Source organism: Manacus candei, unplaced genomic scaffold (assembly GCF_025592945.1).
Source record: "Manacus candei isolate 608988 ecotype Guabito, Panama unplaced genomic scaffold, ASM2559294v1 h1tg000031l, whole genome shotgun sequence".
In the NCBI taxonomy this organism is placed as follows: Eukaryota; Metazoa; Chordata; class Aves; order Passeriformes; family Pipridae; genus Manacus; species Manacus candei.
The window spans coordinates 520,049-535,556 of NW_026138079.1; the positions used below are offsets into that span (position 1 = coordinate 520,049).

The window sequence follows — 15,508 nt, forward strand, 5'->3', positions numbered from 1 at the left end:
ACAGATGCCCAGCGAGAGGAGCAGGGGGCAGGTGGGGGGACTTTCCAGAGAAATATTCCAGACAGGAAGATTGGACACTCCTGGGCAAAGGCAGGTACATTTAGTGCACGTGAAAGGCTCCAGCTGAGCAGCTGCTGGTCAGAGCTCAGCCCCTGGCACAGCAGCCAGGGGCAAGGGGTGTGTGCCTCTGCTCAGCTGGAAATTCAGACCCTCTGCACAACTGAGGAGCATAAACTGCTTGAGATTTGACTCAGACTCTGACCCCTCATGGAATCACAGGATCACAGACAGGTTTGAGTTGGGAGGGACCTCAAAGCCCATCCAGTGCCACCCCTGCCATGGGCAGGGACACCTTCCACCAGCCCAGGGTGCTCTAAGCCCCATCCAACCTGGCCTTGGACACTTCCAGGGACCCAGGGGCAGCCACCACCTATTCTGAACCACTTGAGAGAATGAGGGAAATGTGTAATTATTGATCAAGGCTGAATTTTAGGGTGGCTTTTAATCACCACAGTATCACAGAATCATTTAGGTTGGAAAATACCTCTGAGATCATTGAGTCCAATCATCTCAGAAAAGCCTGGGGTTCAAAGGATTTTTAAGATCACCCAGTTCCATCCCACCCACCCCAAATCCATCTCTATATATGAGATTAAAAGAAATATTTAGCAAAGCTATTTCCTCCCAACACTTTCATAACTCCCTGTTTGTTGTTTCTGCCAGAGACTTCTGTAAATTCTTGGTTTGAATCAAGCCCTCAAGGAATTTGCCCTGTCAGAGGACAAACATCCCTGTTTTCTTCAGGCAGCCCCTGTACTTACCCAGGTGACAGCAGAGGATGTGTGGAGGGCACCAGGACCTGCTCTGGCTGCTCACAGAGCTCAGAGGGCTGGAGAGCTGCATTTAACCAGCCCCAAACCCCACGGGGCTCCCCCAGGGCCCCCCAGCTCCTGCCTTTGCTCCTCAGGGCGTGTGAGCACCAGGGGAACGAGTGCAAGGTTTCCTTGTCTTCTCTGAAAAGATGGCCAAGGGCAGAAGTGGGAGGGAAGGGAGATTTGGGGGCCTGGCTGGAGGAAAAAAATGGCAAAAAATGCGTACTCAGAAAAATCCTCAGTTTTTCCCCGCTCTGGGAAACTCTGAGAACAAGCACCAGGGCTGCAAGAAAGGGCTGCAGCCAAGGGCTGCACCAGCTCAGCAGCTGGTGGTTTTCTGGGTGCACTCAAAGCCCACCAGGAGCTGACACTTAGCTGGGACCTGCTCCTGTCCTCACTGTGCATTCCAGGACATTGCAGTGTCCCCAGTGCCCCCCTGAACAGAGTCAGACAGACAGACAGACAGCAGGAAACACTCATCTACAACTAACTTTTCCACTGTGTCACCTTTCTCTTGCATTTAAGCACTGCCTATAAATTAGAAAATAATTTTCTGGAAGGAGCAGATCAACAACACTTCGTGGAAGCAGAAAGTTCTAGCAGAAACCCAATTAAGAGCTTCATTTCCTGAATTAGGAACAAATTAACTCATTACCCACACGGCAAAATCATATTTGCAAACAGCAGCTCGAGAGGTTTGTGGGGAGGTGTTTTGGGGCAGATTTCAGCAGAGGAGGGAGCCCTGGGGCTGCCCAGAGCCAGTCACAGGTGATCAGTCAGATCAGGAACAGACTCGTCATACAGTCATGGAATTATGGAATCATGGAATAATGGAATCATGGAATAATGGAATCATGGAATCATGGAATTATGGAATCACAGACAGGTTTGAGTCGGGAGGGACCTCAAAGCCCATCCAGTGCCACCCCTGCCATGGGCAGGGACACCTTCCACCAGCCCAGGGTGCTCCCGGCCCCGTCCAACCTGGCCTGGGACACTCCCAGGGATGGGGAATTGTGGTGTCTTTGTGAAAACATGTTTATAAAGGGGAGAAAATGTCAAACCGAGAGAGGAGGGAACAACAAGAGTGAGAAAAGCACGAGGAGCAGCAAGGCCAGGGCAGGAGGAGGTGTTCTGTGGAGAACCCACCCCTGAGCAGGTACTGCCCCAAGGGAATGAATCCACTCTGAATTTCACTGTCCAGTTTCTCTCTTCATCTCCCAGCATTGCAAAGTTCTCCCACGGTCCTTCATTTCCACTGAGTCTGGGGGGGTGTCATAAAAAGCTTCAAAACAACCCAATTCCCTCCTTTCCTGTATGTGCCAAGCTCAGTTCCTGCTCAACTAGTTTGGCAACCTCCCACAGGTGTGAAAAATGACTATTTATATTATTTATTTTTATATATTTATATTTTTTATATATTTAAATATCACATTTCTATTTTTTTCCTTCTCCTTGGCTGTGGGCTCTGGGCTGGAGGAAGAGTTGCTGAGGACCCCTGGAGGGAGCTAACAGAGACCCCACAAGACCCTGTGACCCTGAGGGCCACGAGCTCCCTGGATGTGGGGGTTCCTTCCCTGCTGGGCTGGGATGGCAACAGCCAGATCAGGGATATGGGAAAACAGGTCAGATCTGCTCTTGGGCCACATCAGTTCTTTAGACACTGAACCACTTTTTGTATCAGTCCAGAGTTATAAATATTCCAGCTCTGCAGCAAAACACCTTTCTTGTTCTAAGCCTTGCAGGAAATAAAGAAAGTAGGCTCATTAAATCACTAGAAATATTGTGGATTTCATTATCTTTTTGTGCTGTATTTGCAGCACTGTTCTGGGAGGCAGCTCTGCAGCAGCCCCTGACATCAATTACTAATTCAGGCAACAGAAATTACATCTGAGTTATAAACAGGAGGACAAAGGCAACCAAAAAGACAGATAAAAAATTGTTGTTCACATGTTTGCACTCCTCCCCATGACCTAGGAGCTGGTCCCCCACAGAATCCCAGAATTACTGGGGCTGGAAAAGCCCTCCCAGCCCATGGATCCCCCCCTGTGCCCCATCCCCAGCTTGTCCCCCAGCCCAGAGCACTGAGTGCCACGGCCAGGCCTTCCTGGGACACCTCCAGGGTGGGCACTCCCTGGTTTGGCCCCTCTTCCCTCCACCCCCTTTATCAAATGTTCCAGCAGCACCAGCAGCTCTCTGGGGTCGAGCAGCCCCCAGCAGGTCCTTGGCACTCGGCAGGAGCAGCAGAGCAGCCCGTGGAGCTCACACATGGAGGGTCTCACCCCAGCCCTGCCAGCTCTGGGGGGTCACACTGAACACTCTGCAGGTCCTGCCCAGCCGCCCTGGGACTGAGCACCCTCAGCCTGCTGGGCTGGGTTCTGCTCACTGGGACTGGCTCCAGTGTCACTGTTTTCAGCTCCTATTTACTCACAGTTCTCAAGTCATTAACTTGGAAAGATTCATGAGATGAGAGGGATTTGAAGTGGATGGTGTAGGAGCTGCAGAACTGATGTGTCTGGGGTAGATTTTTGTGGCCCATCCCATGCTGCAATTTTCATGTGCAGTTCATAGAGTTCCAGACTGGTTTGGGTTGGGTTGGGAAAGACCTTAAAGCCCATCCAGTGCCACCCCCTGCCATGGGCAGGGACACCTTCCACCAGCCCAGGTTGCTCCAAGCCCCGTCCAACCTGGCCTTGGACACTTCCAGGGATCCAGGGGCAGCCACAGCTTCTCTGGGCAACCTGGGCCAGGGCCTCCCCACCCTCACAGGGAAGAATTCCTTCCCAATATCCCATCTAACCCTGCCCTCTGGCAGTTTGAAGCCATTCCCCCTTGTCCTGTCCCTCCATGCCTTGTCCCCAGTCCCTCTCCAGCTCTCTTGGAGCCCCTTTGGGCTCTGAAAGGAGCTCTCAGGTCTCCCTGGAGCCTTCTCTTCTCCAGGTGAACACTCCCAGCTCTCCCAGCCTGTTTCCAGAGCAGAGGGGCTCCAGCCTTTAGAGCATCTCCATGGCCTCCTCTGGACTCGCTCCAACAGCTCAGAGATAAAATATCCCCCCTCTGTGGAATGTGTTTGGCACTCTGGGTGCTGGGACAGACACCACCCCTGCCGTGGGAGAAGTGCTTCTGTTGTTTACTGTTTCTATTCCTGGCTTTTCCCAGGCAGCAGCTTCTCCTCCGTGGTGATTCAGTCCCTGAAGTCCCAGATTAGGGTAATCAGGTTCCTTAAGACACAAATATTTCCCTGCAGGTCCTTCTGGCAGGTTGAGGAGTTGCTTGTGGGACAGAATCAGTATCTGCAGGGCCAGGCCAATCATCCAGCTGAGCTGGGGAGGGACAGTTTTACATTTAACCTGGTCTTGTGCCAGTATTTTTAAAGATAGTGCCAAGCTCTGAGCCAGGTTCAAATTTTAGCCAAATCAAGGTGGAATATGAAAGAATCTACCCAGAAGAGCTGCTGTGCAGCACTGCTAATACATCTAAGTGGGCTTTGTCTCTGGTGGAGTTAATGAGCTGCTCCAGCAGTTCCAGGCATCCCAGATTTAGTGAATATTGTGGTCAAGATCTGCCAGTCACACACCTGCAACCTCTGCTGGCCTCCTTGGTTAGGTTAATTACAGCAGTGCTAATTGCCTGGCTCCTCCTCGGTTAACCCCCCCTCAGCCACGCTGCAGACTCAGGGTGACACCTGCCAGCCCTGTCACCTGGGAGGACCTGCAGTGCCCTGCTCACAGCTCCAGCCTGGCCCCTTCCTGCTTGTGCATGAAGAGGATGCAGACACCACCAGGAAGGTAAGGACTGGCTCCTCTCCTCTCTGGAGGAACTTCTTGTGAATGGAGAAAAAAAAATAGGCCAGTGTTTTCCAAACTTAATGGGAAAATTTATGGTCCTTTCAGCACCTGAAAGACATTTAACATGGAAACAATGGTCTATAATTAGATAATCTACACTGGGTGACATTTTTGGCAGGTATTTAGGTATGACTTGAATGCTGTTTACAGAAGCAGCATCACCTCAGGAGTCAGGGAATATTCAGTTTACAAATTACTGAACTAGGTAATTGCACAAAATAAAACTCTGTCAGCCTTTCACACCAACCAAGCACAAAGGAAACGCTCAGGAGTGTGTCAGGGTCCCACCTGAGCAGCTGGAATGTGCTGTTCCATCCCTGTGGTCACAGGTACACCCCAAAAATAGCCAAAACAGCACAGACTCTTCTGCACCTTGGTGTGGAGGCTGCAGCTGCCACTGCTCCTGGGGGCTGGGGCAGGAGAGGTCCGTGCAGGGCTGGGGCAGAGCAGGGGAGAGGAAGGAGCAGCTACTCCAGGGGTGATGCTGCACACAGGGCTGGCACAGGGCACCAACACCCCAGTGTGTGAGAGACCCTCCCTGAAGAAGGGTGGGTTAGATGGGATATTGGGAAGGAATTCCTGGCTGGGAGGGTGGGGAGGCCCTGGCCCAGGTTGCCCAGAGAAGCTGTGGCTGCCCCTGGATCCCTGGAAGTGTCCAAGGCCAGGTTGGACGGGGCTTGGAGCAACCTGGGCTCCCCAGTGGAAGGTGTCCCTTCCCCTGGCAGGGGGTGGAATAAGATGATCCTTAAAATCCCTTCCAAGCCAAACCTTCTGTGATTCCATAAGGAAACAGGACTGGAGCAGCCCTGTGAACCAGAAGGACCCAGGGAAAGCTGATCCTGATGCTGGTTGAGCAGCATTATTTAATAACCTGGAGAGCTTTGTCACCAGGATGAAGTGCAGGTACCACTGGCCAGAGCAGAACATGGGATGTGGGGAACAGATGCCTCAGGCAGGGAGCAGGGAGGGAGGAGCTGCTGTTTCCCAGGCACAGGCTTACAGGATCTCAGACAAATAACTCTGGACACAAGTGTTTGCTGCTGGAGTGGCCCAGGCCAGCGGTGGGCTCACAGCCCAGGGAGCTGAGGGGCTGCAAACAGAGCCCTCTGAGCAACAAACCTTCACCAACACCCTCGTCTGGGCAGCGCTGGCACGGGGTTGGCTTTGCAGTATTTGGCCTCCCGTGGCCAACGCAGATGACTGGACACAGGCTGAAATGTCTCCTGGTTTGTGTCCTGACCACAGCCAGGCTGAAAAGCCTCCTGGTTTGTGTCCTGACCACAACCAGGCTGAAAAGCCTCCTGGTTTGTGTTCTGACCACAGCCAGGCTGAAAAGCCTCCTGGTTTGTATCACTGACCACAGCCAGGCTGAAAAGCCTCCTGGTTTGTGTCCCTGACCAGATCCAGGCTGAAAAGCCTCCTGGTTTGTGTCCTGCGGGGGACTCAAAGCAGCTCGAAGAAGAGATGAAAATATTTAGGGGTCAAGAAAGTCAAATGTCTGGAAATCCAAAAGAGATGAGGTCTGGCCCTTTGGTATATTGGGGAAAACAGAGGGGACCAGCGCCTGAGAAACTTGCCTCCCGTTCCCAAACTGCCAACAGGCTGGTTTAACCCTTCCATGTCTCTGTTTTCCCTGGAAAACAGGACAATTTTCACAGCACTGTTGCCTTTGCCAAGGGCTGGAGGGGAAGGAGGTGCACACACTGTGTGTGTGGGGATGCTGGAGGGGACATGTCACTTGTTTTCCTTCCTGACCCAGGGACAGGGACCCTGTGGGTGGGTGCCTGTCCAGAGAGGGGCTCCAGCAAGGTGGTTTGGGTTTGGGCTCCAGCAGGAGCAGCCCCACAGCTGGTGGGGCTGTCCTGATTCAGGGCTCCAGGGCAGGGAAAACCTGAATCTCAGAGCATGTCCAGGGGCACCAGCTCTCACAGCAAAACCCCTCTGGGCAGCACACACTGATGGTGCACGGGGACATCTGCTGCCAGTTCCCAGGGTGGGAACTGGAGGGGACACACCAGCCCAGAACAAGGTGTGGTTTCCACCTGCAGAGGTGTGCAGGTGACCAGAGTCCTGCTGAGCTGCACCTCAGAGTGTTCTGGATCTCCCCCCTTCTCCTACCTTAGATTTTTGTACTGATGGAGTATAAATGTGTTCAACTTCAAGCTTGTAACTCCCAGACTACGGAGGGGAGGGTTGGAGACACCAGCCAGAGCCAGCCCAGGATGGGAGCAGAGGTAAGACAACTCCCAAATGTTCAGGCTAAGACCAGGTGAATTTGTGTCTTGCCAACAGGAGTTTGCTCCTCTCTAAGAAGCTCCTGGTGGATGATTACACAGGGAATTTCTCCCAACAGGCAGGAGCTGGTGTGTCAGCACCTGCCTGGCCTTTCCACTTTGTGGGGAGAAGCAGCAGCAGCAGCAAAGTTTCAGCACAAATGAATGTGCAGACTCTGCCCACCACACTCAGACTCTTCCTGTCCCTCCAGGACTGTTCTCTGGAGTTTCTGTGTTACCTTCAAACTTCTCCTGTCAGAATAAAACCTCAGAAAAAAGCATTTTCCTCTGCTTGGCCTTGCAGGCTTCTCTCCCAGGTGAATGACAGAATGGAGACAGAGCAGAGAAAGGCCATTTCATGATGACATTTAATGGCCCAGGGCACTGTCTGAGACCACTTTTTGCCCTACAGAGCTGGAGGGAATTCCTGTGTCGGGCTCATGGAGGGAAGCCAGGGCTGGAAGCTGACCTTGCTCTCCTTGTTCTCTCATCTTGCAGCTTATTTTGGGATGTCAGCTGAGCCCTGGTGAGCAAGTAAGCCTTTCACAAGCAACAGACTGTAAAAGTGCCTTGGTTATCCCTGGCTCAACCTGAAACATGAACTTCTTCACCTTGTAGCAACTTCCAAGACACAACAGCCCCATTTATTCAGTGTTTCTGACCCATTCCCCCTATCAGGTGATCATAGAATCACAGAATTCCAGGATCACTGCAGCTGGAAAAGCCCCCCCCGCCCATGGATCCCCCCTGTGCCCCATGCCCACCTTGTCCCCCAGCCCAGAGCACTGAGTGCCACGGCCAGGCCTTCCTGGGACACCTCCAGGGCTGGGCACTCCAAACCTCCCTGGGCAGCCCCTGCCAGTGCCTGACCACCCTTCCCAGGAGGAAAAGGTGATGTTACGCTGTCTCACCCGTTGTAACAACAATGTGCATTCCTGATTTGGCTCTTGCACTGCTGCAGAGTCTCCACCTCATCCCCCTGACACCGCAGGGCTGAAAACTTGGTGTCTGCTTTTCAACACAAATCAAGATTCTCCCTCATGGCTTCTGATGCCTCCAACAGCAGCTCCTCCTCCTTCATCCTGGTGGGTTTCCCTGGCCTGGAAGCTTTCCCCACCTGCCTGGGTGTCCTTTTCTGCTCGGCCTATGTCCTGGCCCTGGTAGGAAACGGGGCGGTGTTGCTGGTCACTGGGCTGGACAAGTCCCTGCGTGCCCCCTGCCACCGGCTCCTGGCCATGCTGGCGGCCGTCGACGTGCTCATGGTGACGGCCGTGGTCCCCAAGCTGCTGGGTGTGCTGTGGCTGAACTCTGCCGAGATGGGCTACGTGGCCTGCTTCGTCCAGATGTTCCTCGTCCACTCCGCCACGTCGGCGGAGTCGGGATTGCTCCTGGCCATGGCCATCGACCGCTACGTGGCCATCTGTCACCCCCTCAGGTACCACAGCATCCTGAGCGCCCGGGCCGTGGCCCAGATGGGCCTGGCCATCGTGCTCAGGGCTCTCCTCTTCATGGTGCCCCTGATGGGGCTGGTGACGTCCCTGCCCTACTGCGGCCCGCGCGTGGTGCCCCACTCGTACTGCGAGCACCAGGCCGTGGCCGGGCTGGCCTGCGCCGACCCCAGACCCGCCGGGCTCTACAGCGTGGCCGCCTCCTCCCTCACCGTGGGCGCGGACGGGGCCTGCATCGCCGCGTCCTACGGCTCCATCCTGCGGGCCGTGCCGGGGCGCGGGGCGCTCCGCAGGGCCCTGAGCACGTGTGGGTGCCACCTGTGCGTGGTGCTGCTCTTCTACCTGCCCGGCATCGTCTCCGTCTACGCCCAGCACTTGGGCAGCGCCGTGCCCGCGCCCGCGCGGGTCCTGCTGGCAGACCTGTACCTGGCCCTGCCCGCCGCCCTGAACCCCCTCGTGTACAGCGGGAGGACCAGGCCCGTCCGCCGGGCCCTGCTCAGGATGCTCCTGCCCGGCAAGGCTCGTGCCTGACGCGGGGCCCCTGGTCTGCCAGGCGTGTTCACCGGGCCCAGGCAGCGCCAGAGGCGTGCCAGGGAATGCCCACGTGAGCAGGAGCAGCGAGGACGGAGGACTCCTGGGCTGCAACGAGACCCTACCCTGTGAGGAGAGTTATTTGGGACCGGGAGAAGGGGCACACGGCAGGTCCTCTTTCCCTTCCTCCTTTCCAGGTGATATAGAGAAGCAAGAACCCACCTTTGACTCCAGAGATGTTCCCATGAACATCCCTGTGATAATTTAAGGGGTCCAGCTACATTTGTGTCCATGCACAGATCCTGTTACAGCTGTGGCTGCCCCATCCCTGGAAGTGTCCCAGGCCAGGTTGGACAGGGCTTGGAGCAACCTGGGATAGTGGAACCTGTCCCTGTCCATGGCAGGGGTGGGACGGGATAAATTCAAAGTCACTTCCAACCCAAACCATTCTATGATTCTCTGAATTCTGCCCTAAAATCACTGTTTGTGTGTGGCAAGACAGAAATTGTGTGAACAATTTCCCTTGCATTTCTGTGTGTTTTAGCTTGGCATGGCTGGGTGCAGACAGTAAAAAATACTGCACCACTAATATGGCTGCAGGCCTTGTGCCAAGGTGAAGGAGGAGTTCTTTTGGCAAGAAAACAAGTTTTATGGACACCTGCAGTTATCCAATTAGTGCTGTACACCACAGTATGTTTTCCTTATGTAACCAATGTAGTGTGAACAAGAACTAAGCGTCATGAGGACTATATATTTTGTCTTTCTTCTAATAAAGCCGACATTTTGCCTGATCACATTGACCTAAGAGCATCTGTCCATTCCCTTCCACCGAGATTTGTGTCCGTGGCTATGAAGGTGATCTCAGGACTGGCTCCAATCACAGACCAACACTGTGATTGGAGATGAATCCCCCCCAAAATGCCATGTTTAGTCCTCACTTCCACATTAATTTAAAAATAAAACTCAGTGAAATGCATTCCAGTTCAAAACTGGTTTGAATCTGTCTGTCTTCACCTCAGACACATTTTTTCCTATCTTTGTGGTGTTTATCCAACTTTCTGCTGCACCTTCCATGACATCTAAAAAAACAGTTGACAGAATTTTCCTGCTGTTCCAGATTTGCATTTTTTTTCTATGCTGAATTTGCACATTTTGGCTTTACACTGCCTGGGCCTTGGGGAGGGTCTGCTGGAGGCACAAACAGCCCATTCCATGGCATGATCCTTGGAATAAGAGCCAGGAGAGGCTTCCAGCCACTGGTACAGCAGAGCCAGGGATGAAACTGCCCCAGCATTGCTCCAGGAAAACACAAAAAAGGCCTTTTGATTCTGCTGGAGGCAGCTCATGCAGCACATTCCTGTCTGGGCTGGTCATCAAGACCAGGTTGGATGGGGCTTGTGGCAACCTGGGCTAGTGGAAGGTGTCCCTGCCCATGGCAGGGGGTGGCACCGAATGGGCTTTGAGGTCCCTCCCAACCCAAACCGGTGTGGGATTCTGTGGTTCTAGGATGGTCCCTGACAGCTTCATTTTGAGGTCTCTGAACCCCCCAGTCCTGCTGGTATTCCCAGGTGTGCTGTGCCAGCCCCTCACCTGAGCAGGGCAGAGGCCCCTGTCTCTGACAGCTCTGTGCTCACAGACATGGATCACACTGATTAACTAAACCCTTCACTCACCAGGAAAGAAAATCGGGTTTGTTTGACAGGAGCTGTTTCCTGCAGGCCTCGCTGATTGCCATAATTTAATTTGGCTCCAATCCTTTAATTCTTTATTGACCAAATATCCCATTAACATCTTGGGCTTTCTGCTGGGCATTGACGTCAGGGGAGCAATTGGCAGCTCAGCACATCAGCCCCAGTAATCCAGGGGAAGGGTCTGCAGCCCCCCAGCATTCCAGGCCTCATGGAAGTCTGGCAGAACCTGCCAAAGACCTCCTTGGACACTCAGAGGTGCTTTTTCCCTCGTGCAAAGTCACTCGTTGGTGTCAGGAATCACCCCAACCTGCAGCCCTTCTGTGCCAGGAGCTGAGGGCACAATCACAGCCCTTCTTCAGGAGAGCCTTGGGGGTGGCTCAGATGTGGGTGGGCAGCCAGGGCTTTCCCTCACCCATCCACAGCACTTGATGTGACCAAGGGAGACTGTCCAGAGGTCCCTCAGGTCCTCACTGGAGGCTCAGAGCTCCCCAAAAGTAAGAGCTGCCCCTTCCTGCCAACCCAACACTGTCTGGAGGGTGGGGAGGCCCTGGCCCAGGTTGCCCAGAGAAGCTGTGGCTGCCCCTGGATCCCTGGAAGTGTCCAAGGCCAGGTTGGACGGGGCTTGGAGCAACCTGGGCTGGTGGAAGGTGTCCCTGCCCGTGGCAGGGGGTGGGACTGGATGAGCTTTAAGATTCTTTCCAACCCAAACCATTCCATGACTCCATGAAATCAGAGGGGCTGGGAGCAGAGGCAGAAGGGAAAGTGGCCCCATGCAGCCCATGGGACAGCCAGGACTGTCCAGTGATGTGTCCCCTTGAAGGCACTGACCACAGCACTGTTCAAAGGCCTGGCTGTAGATAACAGGTTCTGAAAGCTTTTCCCAAAATGAACAGCAAAATTCCATGGTGCTGGAGACCTGCTGTGGGCACAGGTTTGCAGTCACACCAACAGCAGCCAAAATCCCAATGTTTCTGTCATTGCTCCAGGGAGCTGCAGCTGGGGACAGAGAGCTAGCTTGGCCCTCCCCATGTACCTGCAGATGTTCCCCTCTGACCTGACACCTCACGTCCAAGTCCTGGTGGCTGACTGGTATCTGACTGTCCCTCCCACGCTCAACGCCCTCGTTTATGGCATAAAGGTGAAGCAGATCCAGGAGGGGACCCTCAGACTGCTGGGGCAGCTGGCAGGACTCAGGCTCACGAGCTGCTAAAGGCAGGGCAGAAGCTCAGGGAGGGAGGCATGGCCACAAAAAGAGTTCTCCCATCCCAGAATAGGTGTGAAGGTGAGTACCAGGAGTTATCCCCCAGAAAGGTCCATCTCTGCTCTCTCTGCAGTGACTAGAAAGGGAAGCTGGACCTTCTGTGTCTAGCTGGTGACATGGCAACAGCTTATGGACAGGAAACCAAGGGGCCAGGGCAGATGGTGCTGGGCAACTGTCCCTTTGGCCAGTGCACTCCTCTCTTCCAACACACCACTTGGAAATCACAGAACCACAGACTTGTTTAGGTTGGGAGGGACTTTAAAGATTGTCCAGTCCCCCTGCCATGGGCAGGGACACCTTCCACCAGCCCAGGTTGCTCCCATCTCTGTCCAACCTGGCCTTGGACACTTCCAGGGATCCAGGGGCAGCCACAGCTTCTCTGGGCAACCTGGGCCAGGGCCTCCCCACCCTCACAGGGAGGAATTTCTTCCCAAAATCTAATTAAAATCTCTCCTCTTCAGTGTAAAGCCATTTCCCCTCATCCTGTCACTGTCTGTCCATGCCATGCCCAGTGTGCCCATGTCTCTCTCACACTGGGGAGCCCAGCACTGGACCCAGAGCTCCAGGGGTGGCCTCTCCAGTGCTGAGCAGAGGGGAAGGATCACCCCCCTCTACCTGGTGGCAATGCTCCTGCTGACACCTTTGCTCAGGCTCAGCCTGGTGTGCACCAGGGCCTTCTCTGCCAAGCTGCTTTTTCCAGGCAGCTGGTCCTGTGCTGGTTCCCCAGTCCTGGCAGGATTTTTCCCTTCTCCTGGATGAACTCACGAGGTTTCTGTTGGCCCATCCCACTGGTGGTGGTCAGGATGTGCCCTCTACATCCTGTGGTTTCTCTTGGAAAACTCCCACTGCCTCAGCCAGAGCTCAGTGAAGGGAGGGCTCTGCTCCCTGCAGACCCAACACCAGTGAGAAACCAGCACCGGGGCAAGTCCCGGCTAGCTGGGGGGGTCTTGGGTTTGGCCAGTTTAGGGGACAACAGTTGCCCCAGCACCATGTGAGGGGGGACAAGAGCCCATTATGAAGGTGCACGGGGCAGTGGTGACACAGGGTGGTGGTGGGAAGGGGCAGTGGTGGGAAGGGGCAGTGGTGACACAGGGCGGTGGTGGGAAGGGGCAGGGGTGGGAAGGGGCAGGGATGGCTCGAGGCAGTGGTGGGAAGGGGCAGTGGTGGGAAGGGGCAGGGGTGGGAAGGGGCAGGGGTGGTTCAGGACAACTCCTGGACCAGAGTTCATCCAACCCCAGGTTCCTCCATGGAGGAGCCCCAAGGAAAGAGGCACTTTGCCTTGTTTACCTGCAGAGTAGCTGTGAGCCCAACAGGGAGAGCTGAGTAACAAGCCTCAGAAGATTCCAGCAGAGCCTCAGAAGATTCCAGATGAGCCTCAGGACAATTCCAGTGGAGCCTCAGGAGCCTCAGGATGATTCCAGCTCTGAGCCAGGGCTTACTTGCTAATTTTGAATCTCTCCTTGGAGTGAAGTGTCCAAAGCAAACAAGTTCAGCCCTGAGTGTGCTGGTGGGGTGGGTGGGTGCCCTCTGATGGGGCTCTTCAGAGATGGGCAGAGGGGGGCACGGGGGCACGAGCAAAGGCTGGTGGGTTTGGGCAGTGACCCCAGCCCTGGCCACGTGTGGAGGGGTCTCTGCTCCCTCCAGAGCTGGTTGCAGAGTTGCAAAACCAGGGGTGCAATGGCAGCACCCCTGAACTGCTACAGCACCTCAAGGTCATGGAATCATGAAATCACAGAAGGTTTGGGTTGGGAGGAACCCTGAAACTCATCCTGTTCCACCCCCTGCCATGGGCAGGGTCACCTTCCAGTAGCCCCGAGTGCTCCAAGCCCCTTGGCTGGGGACACTGGTTGGACTGCAGCTCCTGGGCAGAAACCCCTCCAGGCCAGTGGCCATACCCAGACCCAGCAGGAGAGAGCTGGGTGAGCAGGATGTTCCTGACTCCAAGGTTTCAGGGAGTCCAGCACTTGGGTCCCAGGCTGGACACAGACTCCAGCTCTCCCCCCATCCTCCTGCCTGTCCCCCTCAGCCCAAAACCTGCACCATCCCTCCCCCCACAGCCCCACCCCAGCCTCAGCCACCCTCAGAATTAACGTTTAGTTAATTCCAAATAAATTATCGCTGTCCAGCAGCATTTCCTTGCTTGGCTGTTGTGTACAACCCGCTCGGGACCTGCACCACCCAAACTCCAGACCCAGGGGTGGGGCTGGAGCTGCCACCGAAACAGGTTTTCCCATTTTACCGTGGCATTTTCAGCCCCTAAAACTTCCCCAAACCTTGAGCTGGATTTGGGGGAGGATCACTCTGATTTTTACAGGGAAGTTTGCACTTGGCTCTCGCTCTTCATGGCAGGAGCTGCCCCACAGACCCAGGGGGGCTGCACAGAGTCCGCTCCCGTGGGGGCTGGAGAAACCCCCCGGCAGCAGGAGGGGGCTCGGGGGCCCCCTCGGGACAGCTCGGGACAGTCCCACAGCGGGCACGGGGAGACAGCGAGGCACAAACACCCCCCTGCATGGGGACAGAGAGCCAGGGGACAGTGAGGCACAAACACCCCCCTGCATGGGGACAGAGAGCCAGGGGACAGCGAGGCACAAACACCTCCCTGCATGGGGACAGAGCCAGGGGACAGCGAGGCACAAACACCCCCCTGCATGGGGACAGAGCCAGGGGACAGCGAGGCACAAACACCCCCCTGCATGGGGACAGAGAGCCAGGGGCCAGCGAGGCACAAACACCCCCCTGCATGGGGACAGAGAGCCAGGGGACAGCGATGTCCCCGCGGACAGGAGTCACTGCCGGGGGAAGGTTTGTCTGGAGGGACGGAGCGGGGACAGCGAGGGCCGGTCCCGGGGGTGACACGGGTGACAGAGCCGGTAATTGGCCCCCGGGCAGCGGCGGGGGGGTCGCGGCCGCAGCAGCGCTCGAAGCTCCTGGGGCCCGCGCCGTAATTACCAGCCGGCTCGTTAGCGCTAATTGGACTCTCCCAGGAAGGGAACCTGATGGAAAAAACATAATAAACAAAGTTCAATTGCTTTTAACTTCAGCTTGTTGGGAAGTCGGGGAGGGAAGTGAGTCAGCGGGGCCCAGACGTCGGGGGGAGGACGCGCCTGCCTCCTGTCACCGTCACACAGCCCAAATCTCTGCCCGGGGCCAGGGCACAGGGCCGGGGCGCGTGTCCCCAGGGTCCCTGGGGCCAGGACTGCTCTGTTGGCCGCACAGCGATGCTCCAGCACAGAACACCGGGCCCGGCCCTGCACGGGGGGCCGGGGGTCCCACACCCGGAGCAACTGTTCCCCAAACCAGGGACTGTGTCCCCCCAGGGGTACGAGGGGCCACTCCGTGCTCCAGGCTCCAAGTGCCAAGGCCCCCCGTGACCAGCAGGGAATGCCGGGGTGTCCTGACTGCCCCCGTCCTGGGGGTGCTCCTGACCCATGGCCACAAGGGCTGTGGGAGCTCGGGCCAGGGCTGGGGGTGTCTGGGAGCTCGGGCCAGGGCTGGGGGTGTCTGGGAGCTCGGGTCAGGGCTGGGGGTGTCTGGGAGCTCGGGCCAGGGCTGGGGGTGTCTGGGAGCTCGGGTCAGGGCTGGGG

At 55.8% G+C, this 15,508-nt stretch overlaps 1 protein-coding gene across 1 annotated transcript; it reads left to right on the top strand.

Moving 5' to 3' along the window:
• Positions 1-7,175: 7,175 nt before the first annotated feature.
• On the top strand, positions 7,176-8,972 carry LOC127472678 (olfactory receptor 52I2-like). Its single transcript, XM_051791258.1, has one exon. It carries the CDS (start codon positions 8,034-8,036, stop codon positions 8,970-8,972), a length of 939 nt encoding a protein of 312 aa, XP_051647218.1. The 5' UTR covers positions 7,176-8,033.
• Positions 8,973-15,508: the final 6,536 nt, after the last annotated feature.

Coding starts and splice junctions, on each gene's coding strand:
- LOC127472678 (XM_051791258.1), top strand. CDS start 8,034: ATGGCTTCTGATGCCTCCAACAGCAGCTCCTCCTCCTTCATCCTGGTG.